Genomic DNA, 13,820 nt, shown 5'->3' with positions numbered 1-13,820 from the left:
TTCCAACCCAAATACCACACAAAATTATGTTTTTATTTCTTTCTACTGGTGGAATTTCATTGACCTGGATGTAAATAGGCCAGATCGAGCATTTGGAGCTTTTAAAAATGGGACAACCATCAGTATTCATGATGTAAGAGTAATTATTTCTATTGTTCAAAAATTGTCCAGGTTCAGATAATTTCTGGTATAGAAAACCATCAAATATGTCTTCGATAGCATCTGGATTTTCTTTATGGAATCTGTCCACCCTAAAGTCAGAATTCTCTTGAGTCTCAAGGAGTATTCTCAGCTGCTGCTCCACAGGAAGGGTTACAAAGAAGTCTGTTTGATCTTTAGGGTGCCTCCTCTCACAATGGGGACATTGTACATAACCATCCTCGAATTTAATGGTTTCTCCCATTGAAGTAAAGCAAAATTTACAAAAATAGTGTTGAATCATACCATCCATGCAAGAAGAACAGGCTTTCTCAAACAAAAACTTAGTACCTGGAACTACTGCCTTCCCAAAAATTGTGTTTACCAAGAGTAATAAATCAACAAGGGCAACATATGGTAGTGAATATCGCACAGCAAATGTGATTGCCATCAAAAGCATCTCTCCAGGGAAAACAACAGAACAATACTTTTCACTTGACTTCCAGAAGCTGTTTTCATTGAAGAAGTCACCAGATTTGGATCCCACATTGCTAGCATCACAGTCCTCATTTTCGGATATGGAATCTGAACATTCACTGAAGAAATCATCTTCCTCAGCACTATTATCGATGCATGTATCACTCACACTCTGGTCATCAGCAGAGTCATACACTGTCTCCTAGAAGGGCATAACATCAATGAGATTGGCAACAAAAAAAAACATTATTACAATAAAACTATTGCGAGCACTGACATCACATAAAATGGCTTCATTTTATCTTGTAGATACCTGCGAAGAAGTAGTACTTACAAGTAATGGACCAGCAAACTCCAAATCGGAAAAGTTAACACCCTCGTCTGTATGGGTACCACTCGCTTTAGAATTGCTGTTTAACTCTGCGTCGTCTTGACCGACCTCCTGCGGCAAATAATTCGAAAGTAAACGAAGAGAAATATGTAACTATTCTCTATCGGATCTGTTAATCTTATCCGTAACTGTACCATTAACTTATCTTATACTTACGTTCATGTCGTCACGATCGCAAATAGATAAAGTTTCCTCCTCAACAACTGTTGATACTTTATTATATCTCCTCGGCAATTCCGCTGATACTCCAGCTCTGCTCCCACCAAAATCATCGCTGCCTTTGGTTTTTCGCCACAGTGTATTGCGAGGAATAGTGGCATTGTCGAGGTCCTGTAAATTGGGCTCAAGGTATGACTTATAACGTTTCCTCTCACGGTCCTCGGACATTTTCACGTATATGGAAAACGTGTCTTGAAAGTATCTACTAAACCCTCGCGATTACAGATTTTAAGGGTATTTGCCCTGTCAACCTCGCCGACGGTAGAGATGTGGCCACCACAAACTGAACACTGAAGAGAGAAGCAAAGCTGAAACATTTAGGAATGCGAGATGCTCATTGCATGCATGGGCGCCATTGTTGCTACGAATTCCCACATTCTTTTTTTAAACAGTTGACAACCCGCTGTACGCTAACGGTCGACCACGTTGGTGAGATCGCCGAGATCGGTGTTGTTCTTTTGGTAATTGCTGTTGTCTGGCCATTGGAAAAATGTTCGCATACGTGAAGTATGTTAAGGACGATGTACGAGCAATTGTTCATGTCTCAAAAATTCTTAATTTCCGTCCGATTTCCGCGCAAGACTTCAGCAAGCACAAAGTTTATATGACTTTCTGGAGTGCGAATGAGGAAGAGAGGGTGACGAAGGGACAAACCGGCGAAGTGAAGGAGAGTTATTATAAATCGCAAATCCTTCTAATGGCAGGTAAGTGTAATGTGTTACGTTGTGCTCTCTTTGTGAAGGTACGAGTTCTCCCTGTAATGTGCCATAAACAGCATCCTTGGTTCATTCTCAGCGCAACAAATCAACTGTACGCGCCAAGAAATAAATTCCTATGTATTACAATGTTTCAATACTAATAGTCTATTCCATGAAGTTGAGCGTTAAATATTTTTTATATTATAGATACAATGGAGGAGCTTAAGAATACAATCGCTTGTAATAGGGTTCCGGTGGCGAAAATAAGGAATTTTAGTGATCACGAGAGTGATTCCGAAGATGAGCCACTGGCTAAAAAGAAGAGAGGGAACCGCATGGCGCAGGTGAGAATTGTAGCATGCACGTTAATGTCCCCATTATTTTCTATGTTAAACTATGTACCCTGAGTTATTAACGGTATAGCATTGGAGAAAGATGTCGCCATTGATTCAGCGAGCTGAAGTGGGGCAATTCAAAACCATTAGCTCACTTTTTTTACCATGGCAACTAATCTTACAATCTTTGCTGGTTATTTTGTAGCAGTTTTAAGTTATTTGTATTTCACTGGCCTTTGTTTGATTGTGAGAATACACCTCCATGACGTTTTCGCCAAGGTCAAAATGTGATGTATCATGTTCGTATATCATTAGGCTGAAAAGAAGATGAAAACAGCAGCAGCAGGGGAAGAGAAATGCAAGGCCATCCTTGCCGAAAGGAAGAGAGAGCTGCTGCAATCACCATTGATGCTCTCCAGAAAGAGTTTTACAGACTGCAGCTCAGACTCTGACAGTGAAGATGAAGTAGTCCCGAAAAAGCTTCTGCTTGATAGTGAAGCTAAATACCACAGATTGAAAAAAAACTTCCTGGAACTGAAGAAGAGAGAAGAGGAAAACAAGAAAGATGCGGAGGAGTTGAAATTGTTTAAGGGGAAGGTAGAGGTATTGGAGGAGGAGAACAAAATCCTCAAGAGGCTTAATTTTCAACTCCAAGAAGAAGTTATTCAACATTTTAAATCAGGTACACCCTCCACAGTGTCTAAATGGTGGGAAATCACGGAAGATTAGAGAAGTATATGTCACTATTACAAGAACCTAGTTCACTATTTGATTAAGCGCATCCTCTTGCAGGTACTACAATGGAAGTCCTGGACAAGGAAAAAACCAGCAAAGAGATGCCAGATATAACCACAGAAGAGGATTTGATTGCAGAGGATGGTTATGTAAGTGGCTTCACCAAATAGTAAACACTAGTCCTAGAATTCCTGGCCAAAGCCTGATTTTTTTCTGTATGAAATTGTAACCCTGAAATATTTTTGTGTTTATGAGCTCATCACCTACTCTCTCCTGTTGAACCTGAAGGAAATCTAAAGCAAATAACTTATGCTTATTTTTTCACCTTTAGGTCCTCTTGGGCAAGAATGTCCGAATACAGCAAGAGAAATGGGATGTTATTTCCAAAAACACCAAAGATTCTCTATTTATTAAAGATCTGGCTGTGGTTGTTTGGGGGACCGAGCATTTGAAGGGTCGAAGCCTCGATGGAATCCCCTGTAACAGACTCAAAAGTCAGGGTGCAGTGAGCAAACCACCTCTGACTCCAGAGAAGCTAAGTGCTATAAAAGGTAAGATCGCTGAAGATGATCATTTAGTGCAGATTTTTTGAGTAACTGTGTCCAGCTTGAGAATTTTTCAATATTTTATGAGCTAATTAAGTCAAGTATGATTAGAACTTGTGTAATCTCCTTTAGTACTGATGTCTTAGCCTAATGCTCCTAAGCTATTGGAATGGAAAACTTTGTTAAGTTTGCCTAGGTTACTTAAATCTGACCAGTTTCTTTGCTGAGTGACATCATCAGGTACGAATACGGGAAATATACTATGTACACACTAAGTCACTGCAGGTGGAAGGCAGGAGGGGCAGGAGAATATCCTGGATAGAGGAAAGCCAGGACAATTGGTACGGTGTGTATATGGTCCAGCCATGTTGCTAGGTGGGATGGGAGGATGGATGGTGATGGCAGGTTAAGTGAATGGAATGGGACAGGAGGAGACTTCATGTATGTCACCTATGTGAAATAGACATTTACCGTATTTGTACCTGACGATATTGCACAGTGACTTAAGTGGTTGCATTAAAATTATTAAGTCATTCTCTAAACCATTAATTTTATCATGAGCTCCACCTATGTTTCAGTATTCATTGTGAATCAAAATGTTCATGAGCAATCCCATTTTTACAGGAAAATTCAAAGATTGGCTTGGTGAGAGAGGAGTGGAGGAAGAGGAAATTAATAATAGAGCCAAGAAAATAAAATCCTACATATCAGATAAGATTATGTATTTAAACAGGAAGGAGAAGAAGAATTTGACCAATAACACAGGTCTGCAGTAAAATGTTTTTGAAAATTGTTTGAAATTTGATGACTGATTTTTATGTACTTTCCAGCGCTGATTTCAAAAATGCAAACCATTTTGCCCTATCATGTCAGGTTTTCTCACAAAGTACGGAGTATGTTTGCCTATGGTAACAAAATGTAAGAAATTTTTCACATTTTTTCCACTGATATAAAGTTTTAGTTTATATATAATTCATGTTCTAAACTACATTTCGAGTACACTTCCTTTCCTCTTTAATTAAGGTCGTATGTCCTTATAATAACGCTTTCGCTTTCTGTAGAAGCTTCTTTTACTGCTTGTCCAGCTATGGACTCGTTCAGGATCATCTCTTTTTATCATCCAGCAGTAGTTCGCTGTCATGTTGACGTTCCATCTTTCTTGATATCTTCTTTCCATTTCTTTGATGTCTTGATGGAATCTTTCACCCTGCTCTTCACTTACATCACCAAGGTTTGCAGGGAAGTAGTCAAGATGTGAATTGAGAAAACGAACTTTAATGCTCATGTTACAGCCAAGCTTCTTAAAGTTATTGAGCATGTCTGCGATGGTAGTCTTGTAGTTTGGATCTCTTTTGTTTCCCAGGAAACCAGTAACAAATATTTTAAAACATTTTGATGCTGCCTTTTTTTTCCATTTTGGCCACAAAGTTGGGATCGGTCATTAGTGTTCTAATGTCTGGTCCGACAAAGATGCCTTCCCTTTCCTCGGATAAACCAAGAAACTGTACACAAAGGTATCTGAAGCACTTCCCTTCTTTTGGCATTGCCTTAACAAATTGTTTCATCAGCCCCAACTTAATGTGAAGTGGTGGAAGTAACACCTTTTCGGGAGCCTCAAGGCTTTCCTCTCAACATTTTTAACCCCTACCTGTAACCTTTATGTATTGTTGCTTTCTGTCTCTACCGTCATTCATTGAGAAAGTCTCCCATTCACAGAGAAGGCATGGGAACTTTGTGTAGCCACTTTGTTGACCAAGCAGCATTGAAATCACTTTTAAATCACCAGTGTCCATTTGTGGTCTAAATAGCAGAGTTTGCTTAAAACCACTTCAAAGTTTTCTCAACATTCTTTTAAGTGAGCCGAGTGTCCAACTGGTGTAGAAGCATACCTATTGCCATTGAGTAGAAGTACTGCTTCAAGGCTTCTTTTTGAAGAATCAATAAAAAGTATAATCTAATTAATCACTCTTTATTTTACGTGCATCTAATATAAAAACGGCTGAAGAACAGTTGCTGGAGATCCTAAAAACCGAAATTCAAACTCACTGGAGTGCTGATATATGTCTAAAAATATCGGAATAAACCTAAAACTATATCAGCAATTTGTGAAATAACTGTGCGTGATGGAACTTTTTCACTATTTTTCCCAAAATCAGCGTTGAAAACATTATAAAAATCACTAAATAAATTTGACACAATGTTTATGTCGCAGACTTGTGTAATTAGTCCAAAATTCGTAAGAATACCCAAGTAGCATTTATATTATGTAGACTTGAATACATGTATGTTATTTCTTAAATTCATTTACTTTTGTTCATAACATCATGTCCTTTTATTCTACTGCATATTGTCTCTTGCTATCATCAGTTTGTATTTATTTTTATGCTTTTTTATAATTTTAATCCATTGTATGTATTTATATGTATGTATACAAATACACACTCATACATAATCTGATATTGCATGCTGCTTGGGTGTGGATAAAATATTAGTAATTTATGGAAAAAATGCTTATATTTCATTCTTGAAAATAAATCTGTTTGAATTTATATGTCTAATTCCTTGTGTTCCTATCTATGATATGATGTTCAATATGTATACTTAAAATTGAGTTTCTAATTCTTCCACATGTATTTGTTACTGTTATATTATACTTATACGTAGATAGTTTTGGGGGTCTTAATTTTGTCATTGCTATGAAAATTATTTAGTTGTCCTATCATATACTTATTTGAATCAGGTATTCAGCTCATTTCTTTACACTAGTTGTTCAGGTGTATCTAGTTTTAATTCATATTATAATATTTGAATCAAAAAGTGGCTCTATTGAACAATACTAATTGTGTGTTTCCCTTGGCTACCAGTTCATTAACCAAGTTGGTATTCAGTATAGTAGGTATTGTGTGGAAAAGTGAAACTGGGGAAGAATAACAGGTGGGTTATTAAATGGCAACCGATACTGTGCGAGTAAAGTTGGCTACTTAACCTGTGTAATAACTGTGGGTGTTTGATTTAGCTACCAAAGCAAGTTGTTAACAGCAGGTGGTCCATCAGCCACCGAACCTGATTACAGTAGATGTTCGGTTGAGCTATCGAACCCGGTTGATTACAGTAGATTTTCGGTTGATCTACCGAACCCGGTTGATTACAGTAGATTTTCGGTTGATCTACCGAACCCGGTTGATTACAGTAGATGTTCGGTTTAGCTACTGAACCCGGTTGGATGCTCCAAAAAGCAGGTTGGCTACCGAAACCGGTTGAAAAAATTTTTACCTGGGAGAGGAGACATTCCATGTCAAATCAACCAGTATTTTGACCAAATGACACCCAACGACTCAGATTTTCCTGAAACTTTCCATACATCCTTGTATAATTAGAAATTGTGTACAATATTTGCCTCCAATTTTCAAATATTAATGAAATATGGGCAATCCGAATTTGGGAGCTACCCCTTAAGTGCCGCAACGTGCAACACATGGTGATTTTTATTTTCATCCGTAACTCCATTCCTGTGAGATGACAAGGCGCGTTTTTTTTTCCAAAGCTAAGTGGTCCATAATGATCCCACGATAATCATGAAGTCATTCATGCAGTGAATATTTCATCAACAATTGACAACTGGAGGTTAAAATTGTACACAATTTCTAATTATACCAGAATGTGTGACCATGGCAAGTTTCAAGAAAATCCGAGTCAGTGGGTGTCATGGCCTGGTTGATTTGAAATGGGATGACCCAGAGCCAAGTGTGTGGATTGCCTTTCTACGTTGATAAATGGTGAATTTGAATCCCATTCTTCCCTGAATATTATTGTCTTTTAACACTAAGTTTTGCCAGAAGACGACATGTCTTCAGTCTTTGACACTGAAAAACCAACTGCAACATTAATAGCATCTTGCCAAGGGCTCACATATCGGGAGAAACCGTTTATGGGATTTTGGACTTATTACACTTCAATGTGTACCATGGACTAGGGCCTTTCATGTACCCTTTTATTGTAGATTAACAAAATGTATGCTAAATTATCTTTTGATCGTTAATCGAAGTGCCTTTTTAGTTAGCATTCGATTAAATGGCCACCGGTAGTTCTACAACATTATATTTCTCCGTCTGTGTCACCATGAAGTTAATCGATTACAATATAGAGTTTATCCTCAAAACTTCATACCATGACTATTTCAGTCCCCAAAATTTATCTTTCTAGATTCCTACTGCTGTCGACAAAAACCGAAGAGTGTCACCTTTAACTGTGCCATACCTATACTACGCCAGTCATCAAATAAGAAAAAAGGAGAAGTACTCACCCTGCAACAATTACTCTGCAAACTTTTTCTAAGAATGGCGTCTGATTCTATACAAATCTTTTTGAAGACACTGAATTCCGTAAGTTTCTTCAAACACAGTGAACACATGGTAGTGGGCAGGCCATCTCCCACAGCAATCTGAGACATTAATAAACAAATTATACGTCAACAGAAGTCGTAATTATCTTGGAAAAAACAAAATGAAGTAAGCACCAAAGAAGATCGATTGCATTTGATATGCCACTCACATGTAAGCCGACTAAATCATGTAGGGCATCCTTTACAGGAATATTGCATGCCACATTCGAAGTGAATATGTTATAATAATATTCATGATTTTTCATACAAAGTCTGCAATTCCTTCCTGAAGATTCCGTGAAAATCCCGCTGGTGCGACTCATGTTTTCACTTCAAAATCTCATTCACTGTTTAAATCAGTTATATCGTCAAAGACATCATCTACTCACTGACAAAGATCTCAAAATCTCACAAGGAAACTACATTCACTACGTTGATGTTTGAAATTGAAAATGCCTATGATTATTATGCTCAACGAAAGGACCAACGACGCCAACAACAAACAACAGTCGCCTGAGAGACATTTCACCACTCAATAGCATGGGCTGAGAATATTTTCAACAATTTCTGACATGATTATAAATGTTACGAACACAACATGCACGACAAAGATCGATCCGCAACGTTTATTTGTTAATACAAGAACATGCAATCAAGCCTCAACATAGAATCGATGATACCTAGTTGCTATTTTATCCGCAAACAGCACACCTATAGCACAGGCCTGACATCCGAGTTTCAAGACAATTTTCTTTCCATTTGAAAAAATAAGAGGACATTTAATTTATATTCGTCAATTTTCTTTCAATTAATGGTAGTATTATAGTTTGTATTTGATTATTATTCAATGCTTAGGCTAGAAACTGAATCTAAGGACGACTTCATCTTCCACACGGTCACAGTTCATTTGCGGTATTTACAAATGAAAAAGGGTACAAAATATCTTGAAGGTTGTATTATAAAAATTACTAAAACATTCATGTCTAAAACAATGCTATAAAGCTCAATAATTTATCACTCATCGTTGCAAATACCTCATCTATCGCTTGTAGGCCTACTGCGTACGTTATTCTCTAGCGCTAAAATATGCAACTTAAGTTCGGTATCTGACCTAAATCTTGCTTATTTGGTCTATTATAATGTAGTGCGTCAATAAACATGGAATTCGTTGAAATATTTGCTGATTACTCTGCTGCGATGTGATTTCTTTTTGAGGTCATATTGAAATGTGAGCTGAACAAGCCCTTTTTCTTAATAATTCCAATGTTTTTGCATTGGTGTGCGTAATGGAAATGATCGTAATTTATTAGGAATCTAGCAATCACTGAGTGCTTTGTGGATGCTTTGCTTGAGGAGTGAACTGGTTTAGAGACTGAATTAGTTATTGCTGTGAAACCATGAGTGCTACCACTGGGAATTACTTAGAGTCTTTAGACAGGATTTCCGAGGGCACCCCGTGCAGACTTTGCATGAAGAAAAATGATTATTATTATAACATATTCACTTCTATTGTAGCAAGCCAGACAACTGTAGAGGATGCCTTATATGATTTATTCGACTTAAAAGTAAGTGGCGGGTTAGATGTTATCGATTTCCTTGCCTCTTGTTTTATTCCGTTCTATGAACATATTTTCCACGGTACGTCTGAAATCTCTTGCAAGTGTTTTCATTCCTTTTAGGTTGTTGTGGGAGATGGCCTGCCTGCAACTTTATGTCCACTGTGCTTAAAAAAGCTCATCAAATTCTACGATTTCAGGAATATTTGTCATGAATCGGACGCAGAACTGCGAAAAATTTCGTCCAGAAATAACTTCAGGGTGAGTGCTTCTTATTTTTTTTCATTGGAAGCCTCGTGTAACATCCACATGATGTTAAATCATTCTCGCAAACTGATATTAACTTGTTCCTGATTATGTACCGTGCTGCCCGGTATTAGTTGTTTTAAGTTTATATAAACGGGAATGAAAAATATAGCAAGATGTGTGTATTTGTTGGTAGAACTGGTTATAGCAGTAACTTGAAAAAGTGACTTCATTGTGTATTTGATGAATCACTTGCCACGACGGGCAAAGTATAATGCATTATGACTGAAACAAACTGGTACGTGCAACGTTTGTTAAAAATCGCTTTGATTAGGTATGAAAAGTTAATTGGGTATTAAATTTATTAATGAACAACAGTAGATGGTGCTAAAGGCCCTTGTGCATGATCCACTGAGCTGTGAAAAGAGTCCAATGTCCCACATAGTGTTTCCGAATTAGTTAATCCTGACGAGGTATTGGTTAACTCGCAGTTGGTTTCTCAATGGTGACGAGTGAAGTCGTTTTTTTTCTTTTTGTATTGTGAATGTGAATGACCAACTCTAAAAAGATATCAATGAATATGAACATTTTTGTGGAATATGTTTTCGATGTATTTCTTTTGCTTTTTACCTACTGTTTGGTTTTAAATTCCAACACTTACAGTTAAGATAATTTATAGAATCGTACTAGCGGACTTAAAGAAGTTTATTTATCATTTTTAAGTTGTAATACACGAAGATATGTCGAATGAAATATTTCAACAAATCGATCGAAAATGTTTAGAACAGGTTAAGAAAATTTATTGTACATACCTGGATTTTTAGTCTAATGGTTCGTTGCAATGTTACAATATTAAGCCTATGCATTTTTTAAATTTGTAACATATCTGATTGATTTGATAACAATATTATTTGCTAAAATTATCTTTGTCAGCTGTTTATCAAATGTTTTATGTCTTTGCTTATATAAACCGTTAATGAAACGATTCTTCAATAATAATATTTTGTGTGCATGATTTTGGTGCTATCAAAAATCATGTACACAAAAGAGTGTTTTTTATTTATCGAGAGCGCGATTTTTATTTATTGAGAGTTTGAATTTTAGTTTTTACACAGTAACAATTGGTAAATTTTTATAGGTACATTTTTAAGAGATATTTTTCAATTTGAAATACTATTTTTTATGTATTGAGATGTTTTTCCCATGTAAGAATCGTCATAATTGTGGATGGGGATATTGAACACTGTATTGCTTTTTAAATCGGTAGGGGTTGTTGCATTACGGTTCTTGCGTAAAGGTCTGTTTACTCCATGAATTTACCTGTGCTAGTTATTGTCTAAATAAATGAATCCAGAAATGTACACAAGAATGCATTGGGTAACACACTCAACTTGTGTGAATGCATGAATAGAAAATTGAACCTTAAAAATATGAGGTGATGATTTTGATTCATCATGTATTTTTTCGGTTAACTTTTTTGAATATTCTTATTATTTGTAGACATAAGTTTTTTTTGTAAATAGCTTCATGGCAAAGGGAATGGGATGTATTTCATTTTACAGATCTATTTTGTTTAATGAATTTGAAGTGCATGGAAAAATTGTTGGGGTAGAAATTGGAATGAACTAATTGAATGGGAAGGTCTTCTTTCCTTGTATATTTTTGGGATAGCTGGCATTATAATTTTAATGGCTGTCTTTTCACCACCAGGTTATGACACATCATCACCACCAGGTTATGACACACACAATAAAAACTTTAGAAAGCAGTTTTTCTTAGGCCATAATATCATACTCTGTTGTGTATGAGTGTGTTACTTTGCTTTGTGCAATATTTCTTCAACAGACGCTCGCTCGTTGACATGTATTTTTGCATTGCACGTTTCGGTGTCTCTTCTTGAAAGATGCAACCCATGAAGCACTGGCTGAGAATTCAAATCCTGGAGATATGTGATGAAATCACCCTGAAATAGCCTATTCTTGTGAAGTCCGCACCAGTTCAATCCTGTTCCTGGCTTCCACAAAGCGATCGTATACCCATCTGTCGATCATTTCAAGCTTGTCAATGTTCGTTTTCCCTGATTTTATGTCTTTCTCCCATATGGAAACTGGGCAACTCTTCAAAGACAGTATGTTTCAAATCTTTTGCTCTGAAAATAAGTTCCCTTCATTTTGATGCCAGTACCACAGTTTTACCACTCCTGCTTGGATGAATCTTGGCGATATCAGTGTCAATATAGGGCTTATTCTCAAGAAGCAGTCAAGTAAAAAAATGTATAACGTCAGAAAGCAACAAATCTGAATAAGATGGAAAAGATGACAAAAATGGCGGTGGCAGACTGGAAAAAATATACTCTCTCCGAGTCTCGAACCCTGGTCCTTCAAAATGAAAGTGCGGTATGCTACCACTGGGCAAAACTGGCTTTGAAACAATGAGCCATATTATTTAATTAAATTTAATGTGATTGTATTTTTTTAATTTTAAATGCTTTTTTCCCTCAAACCCGGGCGTATATGGACAAAACCCTTCAACAGTATTCATATCTAATTGTCTACTTTCAAATAGAAAAGGTGTCATCTTCTTTCTTGACATCACTTGCACAAAGCCTCCATTTGAGTCTTAGAGATACTTAATGTTGATATCAGGTTGCCTCAGGGGATCCCATTTTTTACTTGTAATCAATTACCTATGCCTTCGTTAAACAGCCATAGTCGACATTAACATAAAATAATTTTTACAAATCTTCTTTCCTCATAATAGTTATCTGCATTGTTATCTCCTATTTTTGTCAACGGCTTTTAATGATTAACTTCAGTCTTATACAGTTGTAAGAAGTGATTTAACTTCAATGGAGCAAATTCTATTGGAATAATGTAAAGGAACTCTTACTTGATTCATTTCATTAGAGAAATCTAAGGAAACGTAATGCTGTATTCATATAAGGATACGTTAGTATGATTTTTTAAATAAATTAAACGCTCTCATGAGTAGGTAGATCTGTGTATGAAACAAAGAACTGCTTTATCCCGGCAACGCCCGACGTCACCTACAGGTGACACACTTTTGTGAACACACAAAATGTAACAATGTAATCTTAGGGGCACGGTATGTTTTTGTTACATTTCTTTGAGCCTTTCTGCACCACGTATTGGATTATCGTATTTTTTTCAGCGACAGAGGAGTCTTCAGTACGCATTTGAATAGAAGTCAATGAGGTTGTGTGTGGATTTTAGTGACAAGACCTGTTATGGCCTGTAAACTTCAGAAGAGGTACGTAAATGATATTATTATTTTAGTTTTGATGACTAAGTATATGTAAGTTCTTACATAAAATAAAATACATTGAAAAATTTCATTCCTATAGCAAATGAGGTACTTCGAATTTTTGATGTCACCTACAGGTGACGTTGGGAAGTGAAGCATCTTGATAGACTGCATTTATGGGAAAGGCTTCATGGAACGTTTTCAAACTCTCCATTTCACTCATATTGAACATCTTAAATATTCAAGCGGATTTATTCCCTGCTAATACTTAAAACTATTTACTGTTTCTCTGAGCTTGATGGAAAATTTTCATGTCAACAATTTTTAGTGGAACTATGTATTTATACGGAATTATTTTATTATTTCTATGCTTACTGTTGTGTGTAGTGTATTCTAAAATTCTGGGTAAAATATACGGAATTTCATGGTATTTTCATAATTTAATATTATGAGTTTTTATTTTATAACTGTGCATATGGTGTTAATTAAAAATATTTTAATCAATTTTTTTATTTGCATTGATAATATTTAATGTTGCTCTTTTAGCTCACAACCGCACGAAATTTTAGAATATTGCAGTCTGATCACCACAGTGATAATTTGGATCACGCTGATATTATTTTAGTTCCTAAGGAAGATGGAGATGTTACTGAGGAAGAGTGTGGTGATGAAACCGTGGCAGATATAAATAATTTGCCACCAAGGATACTTCGCTCACTAGTGGAAATAAGCATTCACTCGTATACTTCTGTGAATGATGTAAGATAACATTTATCTAGGGACTCTTCTGAAAAACATCGGTACTTCTAAAGCAAATTTTTATGAATGAATATTT

General features: G+C 36.3%; 1 protein-coding gene across 1 annotated transcript; it reads left to right on the top strand.

Moving 5' to 3' along the window:
• Positions 1 to 1,017: 1,017 nt before the first annotated feature.
• Positions 1,018 to 4,368, top strand: LOC124172191 (BEN domain-containing protein 5-like). Its single transcript, XM_046551609.1, has 5 exons — positions 1,018 to 2,267; positions 2,574 to 2,940; positions 3,051 to 3,142; positions 3,325 to 3,544; positions 4,163 to 4,368. The coding sequence occupies exons 1-5, from the start codon at positions 2,136 to 2,138 to the stop codon at positions 4,312 to 4,314; spliced, it is 963 nt and encodes a 320-aa protein (XP_046407565.1). The 5' UTR covers positions 1,018 to 2,135; the 3' UTR covers positions 4,315 to 4,368.
• Positions 4,369 to 13,820: the final 9,452 nt, after the last annotated feature.

This window comes from Ischnura elegans, assembly GCF_921293095.1.
Source record: "Ischnura elegans chromosome 13 unlocalized genomic scaffold, ioIscEleg1.1 SUPER_13_unloc_1, whole genome shotgun sequence".
NCBI classification, from domain to species: Eukaryota; Metazoa; Arthropoda; class Insecta; order Odonata; family Coenagrionidae; genus Ischnura; species Ischnura elegans.
This window is presented reverse-complemented; position numbering and strand designations above follow the sequence as displayed.

Coding starts and splice junctions, on each gene's coding strand:
- LOC124172191 (XM_046551609.1), top strand. CDS start 2,136: ATGGAGGAGCTTAAGAATACAATCGCTTGTAATAGGGTTCCGGTGGCG. Junction 2,941..3,050: donor TATTCAACATTTTAAATCAG/GTACACCCTCCA, acceptor ATCCTCTTGCAG/GTACTACAATGGAAGTCCTG. Junction 3,143..3,324: donor TGATTGCAGAGGATGGTTAT/GTAAGTGGCTTC, acceptor TTTCACCTTTAG/GTCCTCTTGGGCAAGAATGT.